Source organism: Panthera pardus, unplaced genomic scaffold, assembly GCF_024362965.1.
Source record: "Panthera pardus isolate Hobbes unplaced genomic scaffold, ASM2436296v1 HiC_scaffold_6, whole genome shotgun sequence".
NCBI lineage: Eukaryota > Metazoa > Chordata > Mammalia > Carnivora > Felidae > Panthera > Panthera pardus.
Genome location: NW_026526991.1, coordinates 140,731,660 through 140,748,269, shown reverse-complemented (window position 1 = coordinate 140,748,269; position 16,610 = coordinate 140,731,660). Strand labels below are relative to the sequence as shown.

At 45.9% G+C, this 16,610-nt stretch overlaps 1 protein-coding gene across 10 annotated transcripts in view; it reads right to left on the bottom strand.

The window, feature by feature from the left end:
- DIP2C (disco interacting protein 2 homolog C) overlaps positions 1 to 16,610 on the bottom strand; it is a 413,035-nt gene that overhangs the window by 23,358 nt on the left and 373,067 nt on the right. For 6 of the 10 annotated variants that reach the window (XM_053896045.1, XM_053896047.1, XM_053896044.1 and 3 more), the window contains 2 exons: positions 6,136 to 6,165; positions 4,704 to 4,765 (listed from right to left, as the gene is read on the bottom strand). In XM_053896045.1, the coding sequence (XP_053752020.1) occupies positions 4,704 to 4,765; positions 6,136 to 6,165 (92 nt within the window). Of the gene's footprint in view, positions 1 to 4,703; positions 4,766 to 6,135; positions 6,166 to 14,806; positions 16,132 to 16,610 lie in introns of those variants that run through there. The other 4 variants (XM_053896046.1, XM_053896050.1, XM_053896048.1 and 1 more) reach the window with 2 other exon arrangements.

The following is a 16,610-nucleotide window of genomic DNA, read 5'->3' as shown; positions in this document are numbered from 1 at the left end:
CTCCCCCATTCATGCTCTGTCTCTCTCTGTCTCAAAAATAAATAAACGTTAAAAAAAAAATTAAAAAAAAAAATAAATAAAAAAAAAATAAATCTTCGATTATGAAGCAGCCACTTAGTTGGCTAAACAATGAATTCAAAGAGCGTGCGCCTGCCTGCAGACAGCCAGAAGCAGAAATAAGGGTGGACGATACATACTAGTAGGTGAAAAAGCCAATCTGTAACTACACATACAAGCACCTATCTATCTATACACCCTCAAGAACGATACGTTGTTTACACGGATGAAATTATTTGATCATCACAATGCTTCTACGACGTAGGTACCCTTGATTCTGTGTGACACGCAGGGAACAGAACACAAAGAACACACGTGCTCAGGCTCACCTGCCACAAGGGGTGGCCACGAACCCAGGAGGAACAGGTCCTGCGTCCAATCGAACGGCAGGGAAACTATTGTGTCATCTGCTTCCGGGCAGAACCTCTGGGGTTAGCTCAGTCCACAAAGGGTCTGGGCAAGTCAGGTGCCCGGCACACCTCCTGGACAGCCACAGAGGACCGTGGGACCAGAAATCAGAGATTCAGTAAGAAGTGTAATGTGAGGTTCCGCGAAGAAGCTCACGCCAATCATACCAGGAGCCAATCAAAAGAAGGGTCTCATTCCAGCTGGTCTGTCTTCATCCAGCCCCCTCCTGCCACAGACTGAGTCAAAAGCTCACCTGTGCACTTCTGTTCTGTGCCTACTTCCCACGGGATCCTGACCCTTGGTTAACCACTGACCAGGGATTAATGGACTATCCTTGCTTTCCTGAGACTTAGCACTTCGGGTTGGGAGGAGTAAGGAAGCTAAGAAAGCTTTATGATAACATTGTATCCATAAGATGAAACTCCTAAAACTATTACTTTAAGTGCTGAAAAATTTCCCCCCCGCAGCCCCGTCCTATCTCAAGTCTGCAAAATGCAAGTGCTTAAGATCCAATTAGAGGTGACTGAGAGACCACGAATTCATCTTACATGAACATATTAGAAACAATATTTTAAAAACACTTTTAAGTAGTCCCAAAGCCATGCCATCATTTCCCTTGTGCACAGTGGAACTAAATTTGTTCCAGAAGTAGGAGCAGGATTATCCTTGCCACTTGAGGCAAAAATGTTCTCCATGGTGACCTCCCAAACACTGTGGTTCATAGAAAACAATGGGAATTAAAAACAGAGGCAGAGGAGCGCCTGGGGGGCTCAGCTGGTTAAATGTCCGACTTCAGCTCAGGTCATGATCTCACAGTTCCTGAGTTCGAGCCCCGCATCAGGCTCTGCGCTGACAGCTCAGAGCCTGGAGCCTGCTTCGGATTGTTGTCTCCCTCTCTCTGCCCTTCCCCTGCTTGTGCTCTCTCTCTCTCAAAACTAAACATTAAAAAAATCAAAATAAATAAAAAAATAGACACAGAAAGTCCAGTACAAATCAAATCAATTTGGGAAATCTATTTGATCACAGGTTTCCACAATGTGGCTGTCCTTTGTCACCTGTCTTTCCATGCGTGCATATGCGAATGCAGTCTCTTTCTGGGGATACTGCACTTAACACGCTGACAGGCTAACCCTCTCCAAGTTAATTAGATCATAATTACGTAGGTGCCCTGGGGCTCCCAGTGAGTGTTCTAGAGCAGCAGGAAGAGTAATTAATCCCACAACTGAATCTTCATACAGTGGAAGTCAGGACAAGAGCCCCATTTTTTTTTTTTTTTTTTTTACTCTAATGGTGACAAGACAGAGAGTCGATATTTTCAAAGCTCTGTTTCACCTGCGCCCCGCCGGGACCCCCGGTCACCCTGGTGCTGTGGCCCCACGGGTCCCTGGGAAGGCTGGCTTTACCACACCCCCTCTGAGCACAGGGACACTGAGGTCACAGGGCCTGCCCAGAGGTGAACCCCGTTCACTTGGACCGCAGAGCCTCTCCGTCGCCATCAGCTGCAGCGTAGGGCACACGTGTTACATGTTGACAAAGGTCAGAAGTGAGGCTAGACACTTGAGCTGGAGGACAGCTTCTCTAGGGAATATCCAGGGTTGATGGTGTTTGAATTGGACTGGACTTGAAAGTCGGGGGTTGGCGTGGAGACCGGAGGCCCCGGGGGCACGGCTCACCGCACAGGAGGAGAATCGGCCCAGGAGGCAGGAACCGGACAGGTGAGGGGGAGGTGCCACGGAGGTCTTCTGCTTCAGAGAAGCAGGGCCCGGGCGGCACCCTGACCGGCCCACAGCCTGGCTGCAAGGTCGATTATGGGTCACAGGTCGTGGGAAGTCGGCCCTCGGGAAGAGGCAGCGAAGGACCCCGAGAAAGCGCCCGCAGGGAGGCTCCGGGGACAGGCCTCGCTGCAGGAGTGGCTCCGTCAGGTTCCAGGGCCTCTTGGCTTTGGTTTCCGGAAGTCAAAGGCGGAAAGAGGGGCAGGGGAGCTAAGTCCAGCACAAAACTTTTGGGGTCTGAAGACCTCCCTCAGCTCTGGGCCACCTGTGTCTTTGGATGGCAGGGGAGAGAGGCGAGGACGTGAGACAGCGTGACTGGCGGGCGGGCGGCCAAACCAGAGCGACAAGTGTGCAGCCCCGGGCTCTCCTGGGAGCGGCCTGGGCAGGGCACACGCGGGCGCCTCCGGTGCATCCTGACCCCGGCAGCCAGCTGGGCGCCCCGACACGAATCCACGTGACCACGGGCCATGGTGATCAGCAGCACCACCCAGTTCTCTCTGTAACGTGCGACTGCCAGCAGGTTCACGAGGACGTTTCCTTCATTTTCAGATGACCTCATCAGAGAAAAGCACCTGAGATTACAGGTTAGGACAGAAGTGTCACTTAAGAGGCCGCCGGACTCCAGGGTCGGAGAGCCGGTAAGTCTCCACGGAGCGCTTCCTGCATCTGAGGCGCCCCCCACCCCCCTCAGCCATGCCCCCACTCCTGATTCCACCTCATGTTGCCTCGTGGCACGTTTCCTCCACGGAAAGATATGCCGAGGACCTTGGAAGGCAAGGTCACGGGCACTGCAGGGAGTGCCTACCGTTCTGCTCTTCTCCAGGAAAGAACACTCAGCCCCCGAGTCCCACCACCCCCGATGCTCTGGGACCCGTGGACACAAGATGACAGCCTCTGCTCTGATGGCTCCGTGACTGCAGGCCACCCTCCTGGGGGAAAGGGCCGTGGTTTGACCCAGGTGTTTGCGCCCCGTGTGTTTCGAGCTCCAGGCCACACACAAAACGGTGTGTTACTCAAACAGGGATTCTTGGACCAGCCCCCGTCCAAGAAGGTATAAGAGGCATAATAGTATCACAATATTATTTCCAGGTTACTTTTCTAGGGGGGAAAGTCGATTTGTCCTAAAGCCCAGAAGTTACTACGTGAAAACGTGTACATGCCCTTGGAGCAAGTTACGTGAACGCTTCGAAGCCAAGTTTCTGAACCATGAAGATGCTCCAGATGAGACTTCGTGGCGGGGCAGCCGGCGAGGCGCAGTGGGCACGTGCTAGTCTCTGCCCTCGGCCTCCGGGAGGGGCCTCCGCCAGAGGGCTCTAACCTTGGTGCCCCTTGAACAGAAGGGTCTGAAACGAGGGCCCCGGGCGCCAGGTGGGACGTGGCCGGCTGAACACAGGTGGTGCCTCCCAACATCAGCTCACTGCGATCGCACGTGGGGGGCTGACTGTGCCCAACAGGAGAGTGTCGTCTGTGTCCCCAGCCCCCATCTCCTGGATGCTGGCCACCCTACTCCCCAAACTGTGCTCAGCAGGCACAGCCCAACATCCACGGGGCACAAGCCCTGTTGGGAATGCCCACGAGAGTCGGGGTGGTCCTCTCCAGGCTGGCTGGCACGTGCACGGGCCGCCCCTCAGTCTCCACAAGCCCGCTCCCAACACACCCATACGACGACTCCGTGTTCCTCCAGGAGCACGCCCAGGCCACCAGCTGTGACCATGAACTCCATTCTTCCCACTGTTGTACAGCACAAGGACACACATTCGTAGGCAAGGGAAGGAGACACGCGGGCCTCTGGCCATCACCACACATCCATCGGCCCCCACTGGTCACACCCGTATGAGGTCTACACTCACTTGTCCCATTGCAACAACGACCGGGCATGTCCCTCGTTACCAAAAAGAAACAGTCTATTTGAGGGGGAGTCTGTAGGAAAGACAGCGCATCCTCCTCCTGGCTGGGGAGGAAATTCCCAGGAAGGTCCTCACCTTGCTTCCACGCCCCCCACTGCCCCCTCCCAGTCTGAGGCAAACTTACAAAGGACCCCCTTTCATTTCTGCTCAAGGCTGCTTGGGAAGCTGCACAGAAGGTAACTTCAGTCCTGTTTTAATTTTCCACAGAAACGTCTTCACAGAAAATTACAATTCAAGTAAAGGAACGTGGGCGGAGCACTGGGGACTTGAAAAGGTGTGACTCTGTCCCCAGCCAGAATGGTGAAGGAAGAGCAGCATGTGTGGTCACCACCCCCCCCCCGCCCCTACCCCCCGTTGCAGACCTCAGGGTCCAGGCACAGAGTCGCCTGCCCCGCGGGAACAGAGCACAAGCGGAGGGATGCCGCGGCTCAGGCTGGCCCAGCTCTCCTGCTTGGCTCGGGGCCACCATGCTCAGACAGGACGGACACCGAGCTCCTTCCCCCTCTCGACAGCCCTGCACGCGGGGCCATCAAGACACAAACCCGGAAGCTCATCGTACCTGTCGTGCCTCAGAGCTCGCATGTCAACATACACGGTGGTTGGGTCAGGTCCCGAGGTCCCCTGCAAGCAAGGAGACAGTGCGGTTAGCTCAAGTTTGTGCGGGAGGAACCGGGGCTGTGCTTCCTACCAGTTAGTGAGCATTTCTTTGCTAAAACCTCAAACTAAAAGCACTAAGTGCACAATTCCCTCCAAGATGCCTGCTAACTTCCAGTCTGATAACCTCAGTTCTGAAAGGAACACCTTACTAGGATTATGCTGGACTTTCACACAGCTGAACTATCAGTCACATTTACAAAAATAAGAAGGAAAAGACACGTGCCACACGTCTTGCGCAACGGAAAAGGGCTGGAACTGCCCAGACGTCTGGCTAGCAGGCTGTCAGGGATAGGAAGCCTCGTTTGCTGAGAAGTTCCTACCACAGGCACCCCAAAAGATGTATTTTTAGAGGTCAGGATGTAGAAGCAGAACACATGACACGAACTCACAGCTCGAGAAGGAAACTCTGCTTGTGCCCTGGCTCTCCTCCAGCAGAGGGAGGTCATCTTTGTCTGGGACATAGGTCAGGGAGGCTGTGTGTGTGTGTCAACAGCCCAGTGAGCCCGGGAGCACCCTGTGAACTGCGCTATCTAACACAGGGGGGCCCACAGATCTTCTCTCGGCACCGTGAATCCCTCCACAACATGCTGGGTTGACTTCTCACCAGCGATTTCTAGGTAAGAGCTACGTAATTAAAGCTATATTACAAACCCAAATTCTACCTGTTTTCTTGGGAAGGCAATGTGGTACCTTGGGTAGAAAAAGATGGGGCCCAAAACACGTTTCCAAAAAGTGCCACAGCCCTCACAACTTATTTGAAGAAGTATGCTAAAATTCCCCAGCGGCAGATCTTAACCATGTGCCGCACGGGACTAAGATAAAGACACCTCCGTTAAAACGTGCTGCTCCTACCCCTCCTGGTCACGGTCTCCCCCCGCAGTCATGGGGAGCAGCACACGCAGCCGGCCTCGGCAGGAGCTTCCACCCCGTGTGATGCGGACCTGGGACTCCCCGGGGGAGCCGTGTCACAGACCAGCGCTGGGTGGGGAAGGGCTCTGACGTTCTGAGTAACACAGAACACAGCGCCACAGAAGGCCGATTCAGAAGTAAACAAGTCAGGAAACGGGTCGCTAAACACAGGAAGTGGAGCAAAACGGACAGAACCCCCAAACCGGCAGGGAAACCACTGACTGTGTACACGGAAGTGTCTGTCGCGAGTGCGCGACGTTCGAAGAGGTCTGGGAGAGCAGGTCATGCCGGGTGCCAGTCCTCCGCCCGCGGCCCGCACACCCCAGCCAGGCTCCGCACTCCACTTCTAGTCTGTCCCACCGCTGGAAGCTGACCAGACGGCGGGGAGGGGGGCACTGGTGTGGACGTACAGGAAGGTCCCCTACCTGCTCGGCCGCCTTCCACAGCCTGTGGGGCTACAGCAGCAGGGCGGGAACAAGAAGAAAGGAGAGAACGCCACACCAACAGGACCACAGGGAAGCGACACACAGACACGCAAACAGAACAACCCAACAATTAAAATGGGATGAGGAAGGGGGGGTGGGGAGGAGAACGCAAAAAGCAGGGAACAAAGTAAAAAGAAGATCAAAAACAATGTCAAATATGGAAATCGTTAAAATCAATCACTGTACCATTAAAGGCTAAAGAAAAAAAAAAAGAAAAAAATCTTAGATGTCAACATACCCACAGAGCAACGGAAGAGAGCCACAGAATGACTGATCATGGACACACAGACCCGAGTAGTTTCTTTCATACGTGAGGTCGATGGTATTACCAGACAGTTTAATTTTATGGTGCTCTAAGTTTCTTTTCTTTTCTGAGGCAATTGGAAATATGAATCTTACTGGCCCAATCTGTTGAACGTTCCCTCACTGAAACACGGTTGCCCCTTGAACAGCACGGGTCTAAACTAGGCAGGGTAGCTTCCATGCGGGCTGCTTCAGAGAAATACAGGGCAGTGCTGCTAATGTATTTCCTTTCCCCTCATGATTTTCTTAGTAACGTTTTTGTTTCTCTAGCTTGCTTTACTGCAAGAATACAGTATATAATACCCATAATACACAAAATAGGTGTTAATTGGCTGTCTGTGGTATCACCAAGGCTTCTGGTCAACAGCAGGCTATTAGTAAATTTGGGGGGAGTCTGAAGTTCTGTGAATTTTCCACTGTGCGGGGGTCTGCACCCCTAAGCCCCCACGTTGTTCAAGGTCCACTGCAGCCCTAAGTCTCCCAAGACAATCACGAAGGAGAGCCTGGACACGTTTACATCTAAAATCAGGGTGCCTAGCCCTGCTCATCCACAAGGCAGGATGCAAGAGGCCAAAGTACACTTGAAGCATGAAGGAACCAAGCACCAGGCTTGCACAGGGTCCAGGTCAGCTGTCTGATGAGGGTTTTCCCAGGACCCTGGGTCAACCCCTCAAAGACACTGCCTTCCATTTTTCTCTCATCTTCCATGATTTTGGTGCCCGCCTCTACCCCTTTTAAATGACCTACACTGGCATGACAGAAACACTCCAGAAAGCGCCTGGAGTCAGCTCCCGTAGTGCCACGTGTTTCCCCAGGTGACCGAGGGGTCTGATCCGATGTGCCCAGAAGCACAGAGTGGACACCATCCCACGAGCACTGCGCTGACGTACAGCCACTGGCGCCAACCCCACCCCGCAACCACCACTTCTAGCCAGACTCCACGACAGCAGCAATAAAAAGTAGTCATCAGCTGGGTTTCCTGGGCTGTGGGCAGTGGCACACAAAGCCAGACTGGAAAGCTATCACCGCTCAACACGGAGGCGGGGCGAGCCTATAAAAACAGCAACGGTGCCAGGTTTAAAACAAGGCTTCCCTGCTCCTGTCACTGCCTCCCACTGGTATCTACGGCTGCTGCCTTCTTGACAGGGAGCTGACGTAGGACACGAAGAAAGACCCAGGTAAAGGCATGTGCGCTTCAAAGGAACCCAGGACTTGGGATCTATTCCAGCCGAATGCAATGTTTTAAATAAATCCCTTCACGATTCCTTGAATCGCAAACATATTTTTTTTATTCTCAAGTTAGTGAACATACAGTGCAGTCTTGGCTTCAGGAGGAGGACCCAGTGATTCACCTCTTACATATAACACCCAGTGCTCACCCCAGCAAGTGCCCTCCTTAATGCCCATCACCGAGTTAGCCCATCCCTCACCCCCCCCATCAACCCCCAGTTTGTTCTCCGTATTTAAAAGTCTAACTGGAGCAAAATAAGCCCATACTCTCTCTAAATTATTTTAATTCACAGATTTTGTTGCGATTGCTCAAGGCAGTATTTCGGAGAACAATACGTATGACTAGGAATGGATTTCCCAACTTGTGTAAGCACAGAAGGAACAACTCAGCACCAGGAGCAAAAGTGGTGTACTACATTAACGAGGGCTATGGGAAGGAATAGGTAAAGGGTTAGTATATAGGTGTTTCCAAACTTCAAAAGCCCTAAGGTACACAGATTCGAGATTTCAAGATACATATGAGGGACCGTACATCTAGCAAAATTTCCTCACTGTCACAAAATTAATTTCACTTTGCCAAAGGATGCAAGCTGGAGCTTTAAGGAGATCCCAAATGGGTAAAAGTGCCCTCAAGAATTTAGAGATCATCAAGCAGAAAGCACCGGCAGGAAAGAAAATGCACCCATTCCAATCAAGCTTATTCAGAAATGAAAACAAAGCATGTTTAAATTTTAAGTTAATCAGGAAAAAGGACTCACTCTAAGGTTCCACTGTACAATAGACATGTCATGTACAGACATATTCATACTAAAACTCATTTTTTCTAGAGGTACAGTTATCAGTCAGGCATTAAGCACTAATTGAACAAATGAGTTATATCTCAATGTCAGCTAAAGATATACAGACTCACACCCTGAACAAAACTCCGACAAGGAACTTACTTTGAATGCTTCAGCCAGGCACTCACACACCACAGTTAGCACAATCTAATATTAGCACACAGCCCCTTAAAGCTGAAAGTAATAAATTCCTTAAAGCCTAAGTAATAAACTGCTCACTGGAAATGTGTGGAACACAGTCACAATTCCAAAGCACTGATGTTGAGCATATCCACTGTGCTGCGTGTTGGAGGAAGTTTTCCATAAATGGAGGTCATGGAAGGCAGGTTCCTGGGGTGGGTTCCGGGGAGCATGCAGGGGCATCTGGGCACAGCACAGGGGCTCATCACTGGCCACTCTGGCAGCTGAATTTGGAGCAGGGTTCCTGCCTGCAGGACCCCAGCCAGGATGTTTGGCCCTCCAAGCAAATCTGTGTATTAACAATGATTTCTTCAACATTTTAATTGAGGTATAATTTACACACAACAAAATACACAAGTTTTTCATATCTGGTTATGTGAATTCTGACAACCGTATACACCCCTGTAACTACCACCCCAGGCAGTGTATACAAATTCCCTCACTCCATACCCTAAGAGGCTACAGCTTTGAGATTTCTACCACCACAGACTAGTTTAACCTGTCACTGGACTTCATACAAAGTAATACAGTGCGTACTGAGTCTTGCTTCTTTCACTGAACATGAGGATTCTGGAGTCCTCCGTTGCACCAGCAGCTCGCTCCTCCAAGATCTGGGGGAAGTATCGTGTGAGTAAGTCCTCTATCACACATTCTTGTATCCTGCTGCTGTTGAACATTTGGGTTATTTCCAGTTCCGGGCTGTCATGAAAAAGCTTGTACAAATATGTTTGTAGACGTGTTTTAATATCTTTTGGGCGCGCACGGAGACATGCTGGCTCACGGGGCTGAAATGCACTTATAAAAATTGCTCGATGTGTCTCCAACCAGCAACGAATAAGGATTCTAGTTGGTTCGCAGCTTTACCAACATTTAGTGCTGTCAGCCTTTTGGATTTTAATTATTCTAGGAGGTGATAAATGGAATCACCAAATTTTTTTTTTGGTAGTGAAAAATCACAATTTCAATTGAATACGGCATGTTGTGCTTTGACTCGTTTCCTTTTTCTTCGAGGTAGGAAGGACTTCAGGAATTACACAGAGTATGGAATGCTTCCCAGATCCACAGGTCACCCCGCAGGGGCTGTGCTCACCGGTTTGGTATTGTCCTGATTTTAGAGCATGTGCTGTCTACACAAGCACACCACAGGGTTGTAATCCGCACTTTCCTGATGACTACAGATGCTGACCATGTTCTATGCACTCATTGGACCTTTGTACAGCTCCTTCTGTGAAGTGCTCATTTGAGTCTTTTGCTGCTTATTTTAATAGGTTTCCTTTTTGTTGTTGTAGTTTTTAAAATATATAAACACAAGTCCTTTGTCAGATATGTTATTACAAATATACTTTCCCAGTCTGTATGTCTTCTATTAATTTTCTTTAATATATTAAAATTAATTTTAACTTTGATAAAGTCCAGTAAATTGTTTTTCTTTTATGCTTAGTGTTTTGTGCCCTAAGAAATCTTTCTATATCCCACATCATAGTCTTTTTGTATCTCCTCGAAGCTTTATTCTAATTTTTTAATGTTTATCCATTTTTGAGAGAGCTTGAGTGGGGGAGGGGCAGAGAGACACAGAGAGAGACAGAATTCGGAGCAGGCTCCAGGCTCTGCACTGTCAGCACAGAGCCCAATGCGGGGCTCGAACTCACTAACTGTGACTTGACCCAAAGTCGGATGCCTAATCAACTGAGCCACTCAGGCGCCCCTGGAAGCTGTGTTCTACAAGTTTCATTATGGACGTTCATGTCTATGATCCACCTAGAGCTGAATTTTATGTATTGTCCGAGAAAGGGATTGAGGTCACTCATACCCATATAAATCTTCAGTCGTTCCAGGGCCATTGGTCAAAAAACCTTTTCTTTCCCTGTTCAATGGACGTGGTAACATGGTGGGTCTATTTCTGGATTCTTTTTTTTTTTTTTTCAGGTTACTTTGTTTTTGTTGTTTTGCTTTTCCCTGCAGGTCTCCCTCGATGCCACTATCACATTGTGTCGATCACCACAGCTTTAGAGCGAGTTTTGAAATCAGATAGGTAAGTCCTTCCAACACTGTTCTTTTTCAAGACTGGTTATCCTGTTTCACAATTCTGTAACAGCTTTAGAACCATTTTGTCACTTTCTTCAGGAAAGCCTTCTTAGATTTTGATGAGACTGATCAATTTTGGGGGAAAAAAAGTAATCATAAAAATACTGAGTCTCCCACCCCATGAATATGGTGCATCCATGCATTTATTAGAATTTCATTTCTTTCAGCAATATTTTGTGATTTTAGTGTACACCTTTAAGTGTGCCTTTCATTCTTAAGTACTTGCAGTTTTGGGTATTACTATAAATGGCATTTTAAAAATTTCATTCTCTGGTTGTTCACTGCTACTCTATAGAAATACTGTATTTTTATTGTATTTTAAATGCCATATAGTTAACATATAGTGTTATATTAGTTTCAGGTGTACAATACAGTGATTCAACAGTTTCACACAATACCTGGTGCCCATCACAAGTGCATCCTTAATCCCCATCACCCACCCCCACCTCCCCTCTGATAACCGTCAGACGCTCTCTATAGTTAAGAGTGTTTTGGGGGGAACCTGGGTGGCTCAGTCAGTTAAGGGTTTGACTCTTGATTTTCACGCGGGTCATGATTTCAGCTTGGTGGTATCGAGCCCTGAGTCAGGCTCTGCACGGAGCACAGAGATTGCTTGAGATCCTCTCTCTCCCTGCTATCCCTCCCCTGCTCATGCTCTTGCTCTTTCTCTCTCTCAAAAAAAAATTCTGTGTTCTGGGTTGTCTTTCCCCTCCCCTCGCCATGTTAGTTTGTTTCTTAAATTCCACATATGGATGAAATCATATGGTATGTGTCTTTCACTGACTTATTTCAGTTAGAATATCCTCCAGGATCCATCCATGTTGCTGCAAATGTCAAGATTTCATTCCTTTTTATGGCTAGTATTCCATTGTGTGTGTGTATGTACGTATATACCACATATTATCTTCTTTATTCATCTACTAATGGACACTTGAGCTGTTCCCATATTTTGGCTACTGTAAATAACACTGCCATAAACATCAGGATGCATAGAAATACAATTTTTTATGTCTAAACTTAAAAAGATTATTTTTTAATTTACACCCAAGTTAGTTACCGTACAGGGCAACAATGATTTCAGGAGTAGATTCCTTAATGCCCCTTACCCATTTAGCCCATCCCCCCTCCCACAACCCCTCTAGCAACTCTCTGCTTGTTCTCTGGATTTAAGAGTCTCTTGTGTTTTGTCCCCCTCCCTATTTTATATTATTTTTGCTTCCCTTCCCTTATGTTCATCTGTTTTGTATCTTAAAGTCCTTATGAGTGAACTCCTAGATCTGTCCTTCTCTAATTTCACTTAGCATAATACCTTCTAGTTCCATCCACATAGATGCAAATGGCAAGTTTCATTCTTTTTGATTGCCGAGTAGTACCCCATTGTGTGTGTGTGTGTGTGTGTGTGTGTGTGTGTGTGTGTGTGTGTGTGTGTATACATATCACATCTTCTTTATCCATTCATCCGTCAATGGACATGTGGGCTCTTTCCATACTTTGGCTATTGTTGATGGTGCTGCTATAAACATGGGGGTGCATGTGTCCCTTTGAAACAGCACACTGCATCCTGTGGATAAATGCCTAGTAGTGCAATTACTGGGTCATAGAGTAGTTCTATTTTTAGTTTTTCGAGGAACCTCCAGACAGTTTTCCAGAGTGGCTGCACTAGCTTGCATTCCCACCAACAATGCAAAAGAGATCCTCTTTCTCCACATCCTTGCCAACATCGGTTGTTGCCTGAGTTGTTAATGTTGCCATTCTGACAGATGTGAGGTGGTATCTCATTGTGGTTTTGATGTGTATTTCCCTGATGATAAATGATGTTCAGCATTTTTTCATGTGTCAGTTGGCCACCTGGATGTCTTCTTTGGAGAAGTGTCTATTCATGTCTTTTGACTATGTCTTCACTGGATTATTTGTTTTTTGGGTGTTTGATAAGTTCTTTATAGATTTTGGCTACTAACCCTTTATCTGATATGTTGTTTTATCAGATATGTCTTCTCCCATTTCATTGGTTGCCTTTTAGTTTTGCTGGTTGTTTCCTTTGCTGTGCAGAAGCTTTTTACTTTGATGAGGTCCCAATAGTTCATTTTTACTTTGTTTTCCCTTGCCTCTGGAGATGTGTTGAATAAGAAACTGCTGTGGCCTAGGTCAAAGAGGTTTTTGCCTGCTTTCTCCTCAAGGATATTGATGGCTTCCCATCTTACGTTTAGGTCTTTCATCCATTTTGAGTTTATTTTTGTGTATGGTGTAAGAAAGTGGTCCAGGTTCATTTTTCTGCACGTTGCTGTCCAGTTTTCCCAGCACCACTTTCTGAAGAGACTGTCTTTATTCCATTTGATATTAGTTCCTGCTTTATCAAAGATTAGTTGGTCATACATTTGTGGGTCCATTTCTGGGTTCTCTATTCTGTTCCATTGATCTGAGTGTCTGCTTTGGTGCCATGTATAAATTTTATTTTGTGTCTTTGTAACTTCACACACTAACAATTGTAGTTTTGTAGTTCCATGGGAGTTTTTACATTCACTATCCAGCAGTCTGAAAAAAAAACAAACTTTAGCTCTCCACTTCCAGAGTTTGGGCTTTTTATGCCTTATCACATTGGCTAGGACTTCTAATACAATGCTAATGTTCCTGATTTTAGGGGAAAAGCTCTCAAAGTGGACCACTGAGTATGAGGTTCCAGCTTTTTTATGTTTTAGCTCAGATTGAATAGTTTTCTCAGATTGTCTTCCTAGTTATCTCATGAATGAGCACTGAATTCTATCAAATGCATTTCCTGCATATATGGATACATCATACTATATTATTTTTCTCCTTCATTCTGTTAATATGAATTACACTGTTTTTAAATGATAAAGCAACTGTGTATTCCTGAGCTAAAACATGTTTGGTTAGGATGCACTTTTAACTTAAAAAAAAATGCTTATTTTGAGAGAGAGGGAGGGAGAGAACGAACAGGGGAAGGGGGGGAGAGAGAGAATGAATATCCCAAACTCCAAACTCAGCACAGAGCCCAATGTGGGGCCCATGACCCAAGCCAAAATCAAGAGTTGGATGCTAGACTGACTGAGCAACCCAGGTACTCCTGATGTACTACTCTTTGTATATGTTGCTGCATTTAATATGCTAGTATTTTGCTGAGAATTTCTTTTATGTGGGATACTGGCCTGGATTTTACTTTCTGGGAATTTTTTTTAATGTTTGTTTATTCTTGAGAGACAAAGTAAGACACAGCATGAGCAGAGGAGGGGCAGTGAGAGAGGGAGACACAGAATCTGAAGCAGGCTCCAGGCTCTGAGCTGTCAGCACAGAACCTGATGCAGGGCTCAAACCCATGGACTACAAGATCATGACCTGAGCTGAAGTTGGACACCTAACCAACGGAGTCACCCAGGCACCCCACTTTGAGAATTTTTGTCAGATACTGGCATTTAGGTTATGCTCCTTTCATAAAACATGTTTGACAGTGTTCCATTTTCCTCTTTTCTGAACAAGTTTTTCTAGGATTGGTATTTTTTTCTGTGAAATCATCTGAGCCTAGACATTCTTTTTTTTTTTCTCTCTCTCTCTCTCCTGTGAAGGTTCTGGATTGTAGATTCACTTTCTTTCTTGTATATACTAAATTACCTTCTTATAATTACCTTCTCCATCCCTGCAGTATTCTCTGTTTTGAAATTAATATTGCTAGATAATCATATAGCCACTTCAGCTCTCCTTTAAGGTTAGTATGGTACAACTTTTCTGTCCTTTTAATCTATTTGTGTTTAAAACGTGTTTGTCTCTCTGCCAAAAATAAATAAGCATTAAAAAATTTCTTAAAAAAAGGGAGCATCTGGGTGGCTCAGTTGGTTGAGCATCAGACTTTGGCTCAGGTCATGATCTTGCAGTCTGTGAGTTCGAGCCCTGCGGCAGGCTCTGTGCTGACAGCTTAGAGCCTGGAGCCTGCTTCAGATTCTGTGTCTCCCTCTCTGACCTTCCCCCACTCATGCTCTGTCTCTGTCAAAAATAAATAAACATTAAAAAAAATTTAAAACGTGTTTGTTGTAGGCTACATATAGTTAGGTTTTGTGCTTTAAAAATCCAATATCATGATCTCTGCATCTTACTTGGGGTGTTTAGACCATTTATATTTATTGAATTACTAACGTGGTCAAGTTCAAATCCATCTTTTTTTATTCATTCCATCTATATTTTTGCCCTTCTTTTCAGACTTGTTTTGTATTTAGTATTGCTTTATAGGTGCATTTTATCTCCCTTATTGGCTTATTAGTTTATTACCTGCTTAAAGAAAACAAAATTCATGGTCACTTTTGGGTTTATGGCACACATCTTTACCACAGCCTACCTTCAAGTGATATTATGCCACTTTATGTATGGTATGGAAACCCTGTGACCTTATACTTCCATTTCTCCCTTCCCAACCTCTGGACAGTTGTCATACTGATTTTCACATATGATAAACCTCACCACATATTACCGTTTCTGTATAAGCCATCGATAATCTTCTAAAGAGATTTAAGTAGTGGTAAAAGTCTTATATGTTTACCAATGTAGCTGCCATTTCCAACACTACTCATTTGTTGTACAGATCCAGATTTCAATCTGGTATCATTTCTTTTCTGAAAGGATTTTAATATGTCTTCCTGCGTGGGTATGCTGATGGTAAATCCTCAGCTTTTTTTCCTGTGGCTAAAAAAAGGAGTTAGCCTGTGTTCTTGAAAGATATACCCACTGAGTGTAAAATTCTAGGTTGATAGTTCTTTTCTTTCTGTAAAGATGTCCTCTACTGTCTTTTTCACATCATTTCTGATAAGGAATATGAAATGATCCCTATCATTGTTCCTTTGTATGTAACTTGCCTTTTCCCCCCATCTGGAGGCTTTTAAGATATTCCCTGTAACACTGGTTTTGAGCAATGTAAGCAGTTTCCTTCATGTTATATTGGAGGTAGCTGAGCTTTGAGATTTGTGGGTTTATAGTTCCATCAAAATTAAAATAGTTCTTCATATATTTTTTTCTGGGTACAGACTCCTTCTTCCTCTTTTGGGGACTCCAAGCTTCTTATATTAAGTCACCTAAAGTTACCCCACAGTTCACTGATGTTCTTACCATTAAATTTTTTTCTATGTTTTATTTTGCAAAGTTTCCATTGCTATGTCTTCAAGTTCACCAATACTTTCTTCTGCCATCGATTCCATCATTATATTTTTCATCCCAAATATTGTAGTTTTCCTTTCTAGAAGTTCAATTGGCTTTTTCCCCCTCTTTAACATTCCATGACTCTTCTTAACTTTTTGAATATCTGGAACATAGTTAAAATAACTCTTTTAGTGTCCTTGTCTGTAAATTTAACATCTGCATCAGTTTACTTCAGTTTTGATGGACTATTCTCTCTCCTCACTGTGGTATTTACCTGTTTTGTGTAATTTTTAATAGTGTATCAGACATTTATTAAATTTGACCTTACTGGGTGCTGGGTATTTTTTTTAATCCCTATAAATCTTCTTGAGCTTTGTTCTAAGTCAAATTACTTGGAAAGAGCTTGATCTTCCTGGTTCTTGCTTTAAATATTTGTTAGGTGGGACCTGACCAGTGCCTCATAAATTATGAGATTCTCAGTGTAGTTGCTGGGAACAAGCAGTATTCACTACAGTCCTTTTGGCTGGTTCTTTCATGGTTTTGAGTACTTTTATAACAGGATTGATGCTGATTGGTGTTCAGAGGGATACTTGAGGATGCTCTACAAACACTTGAGGCAGGTCCTCTGTGAATCCCCAGGGC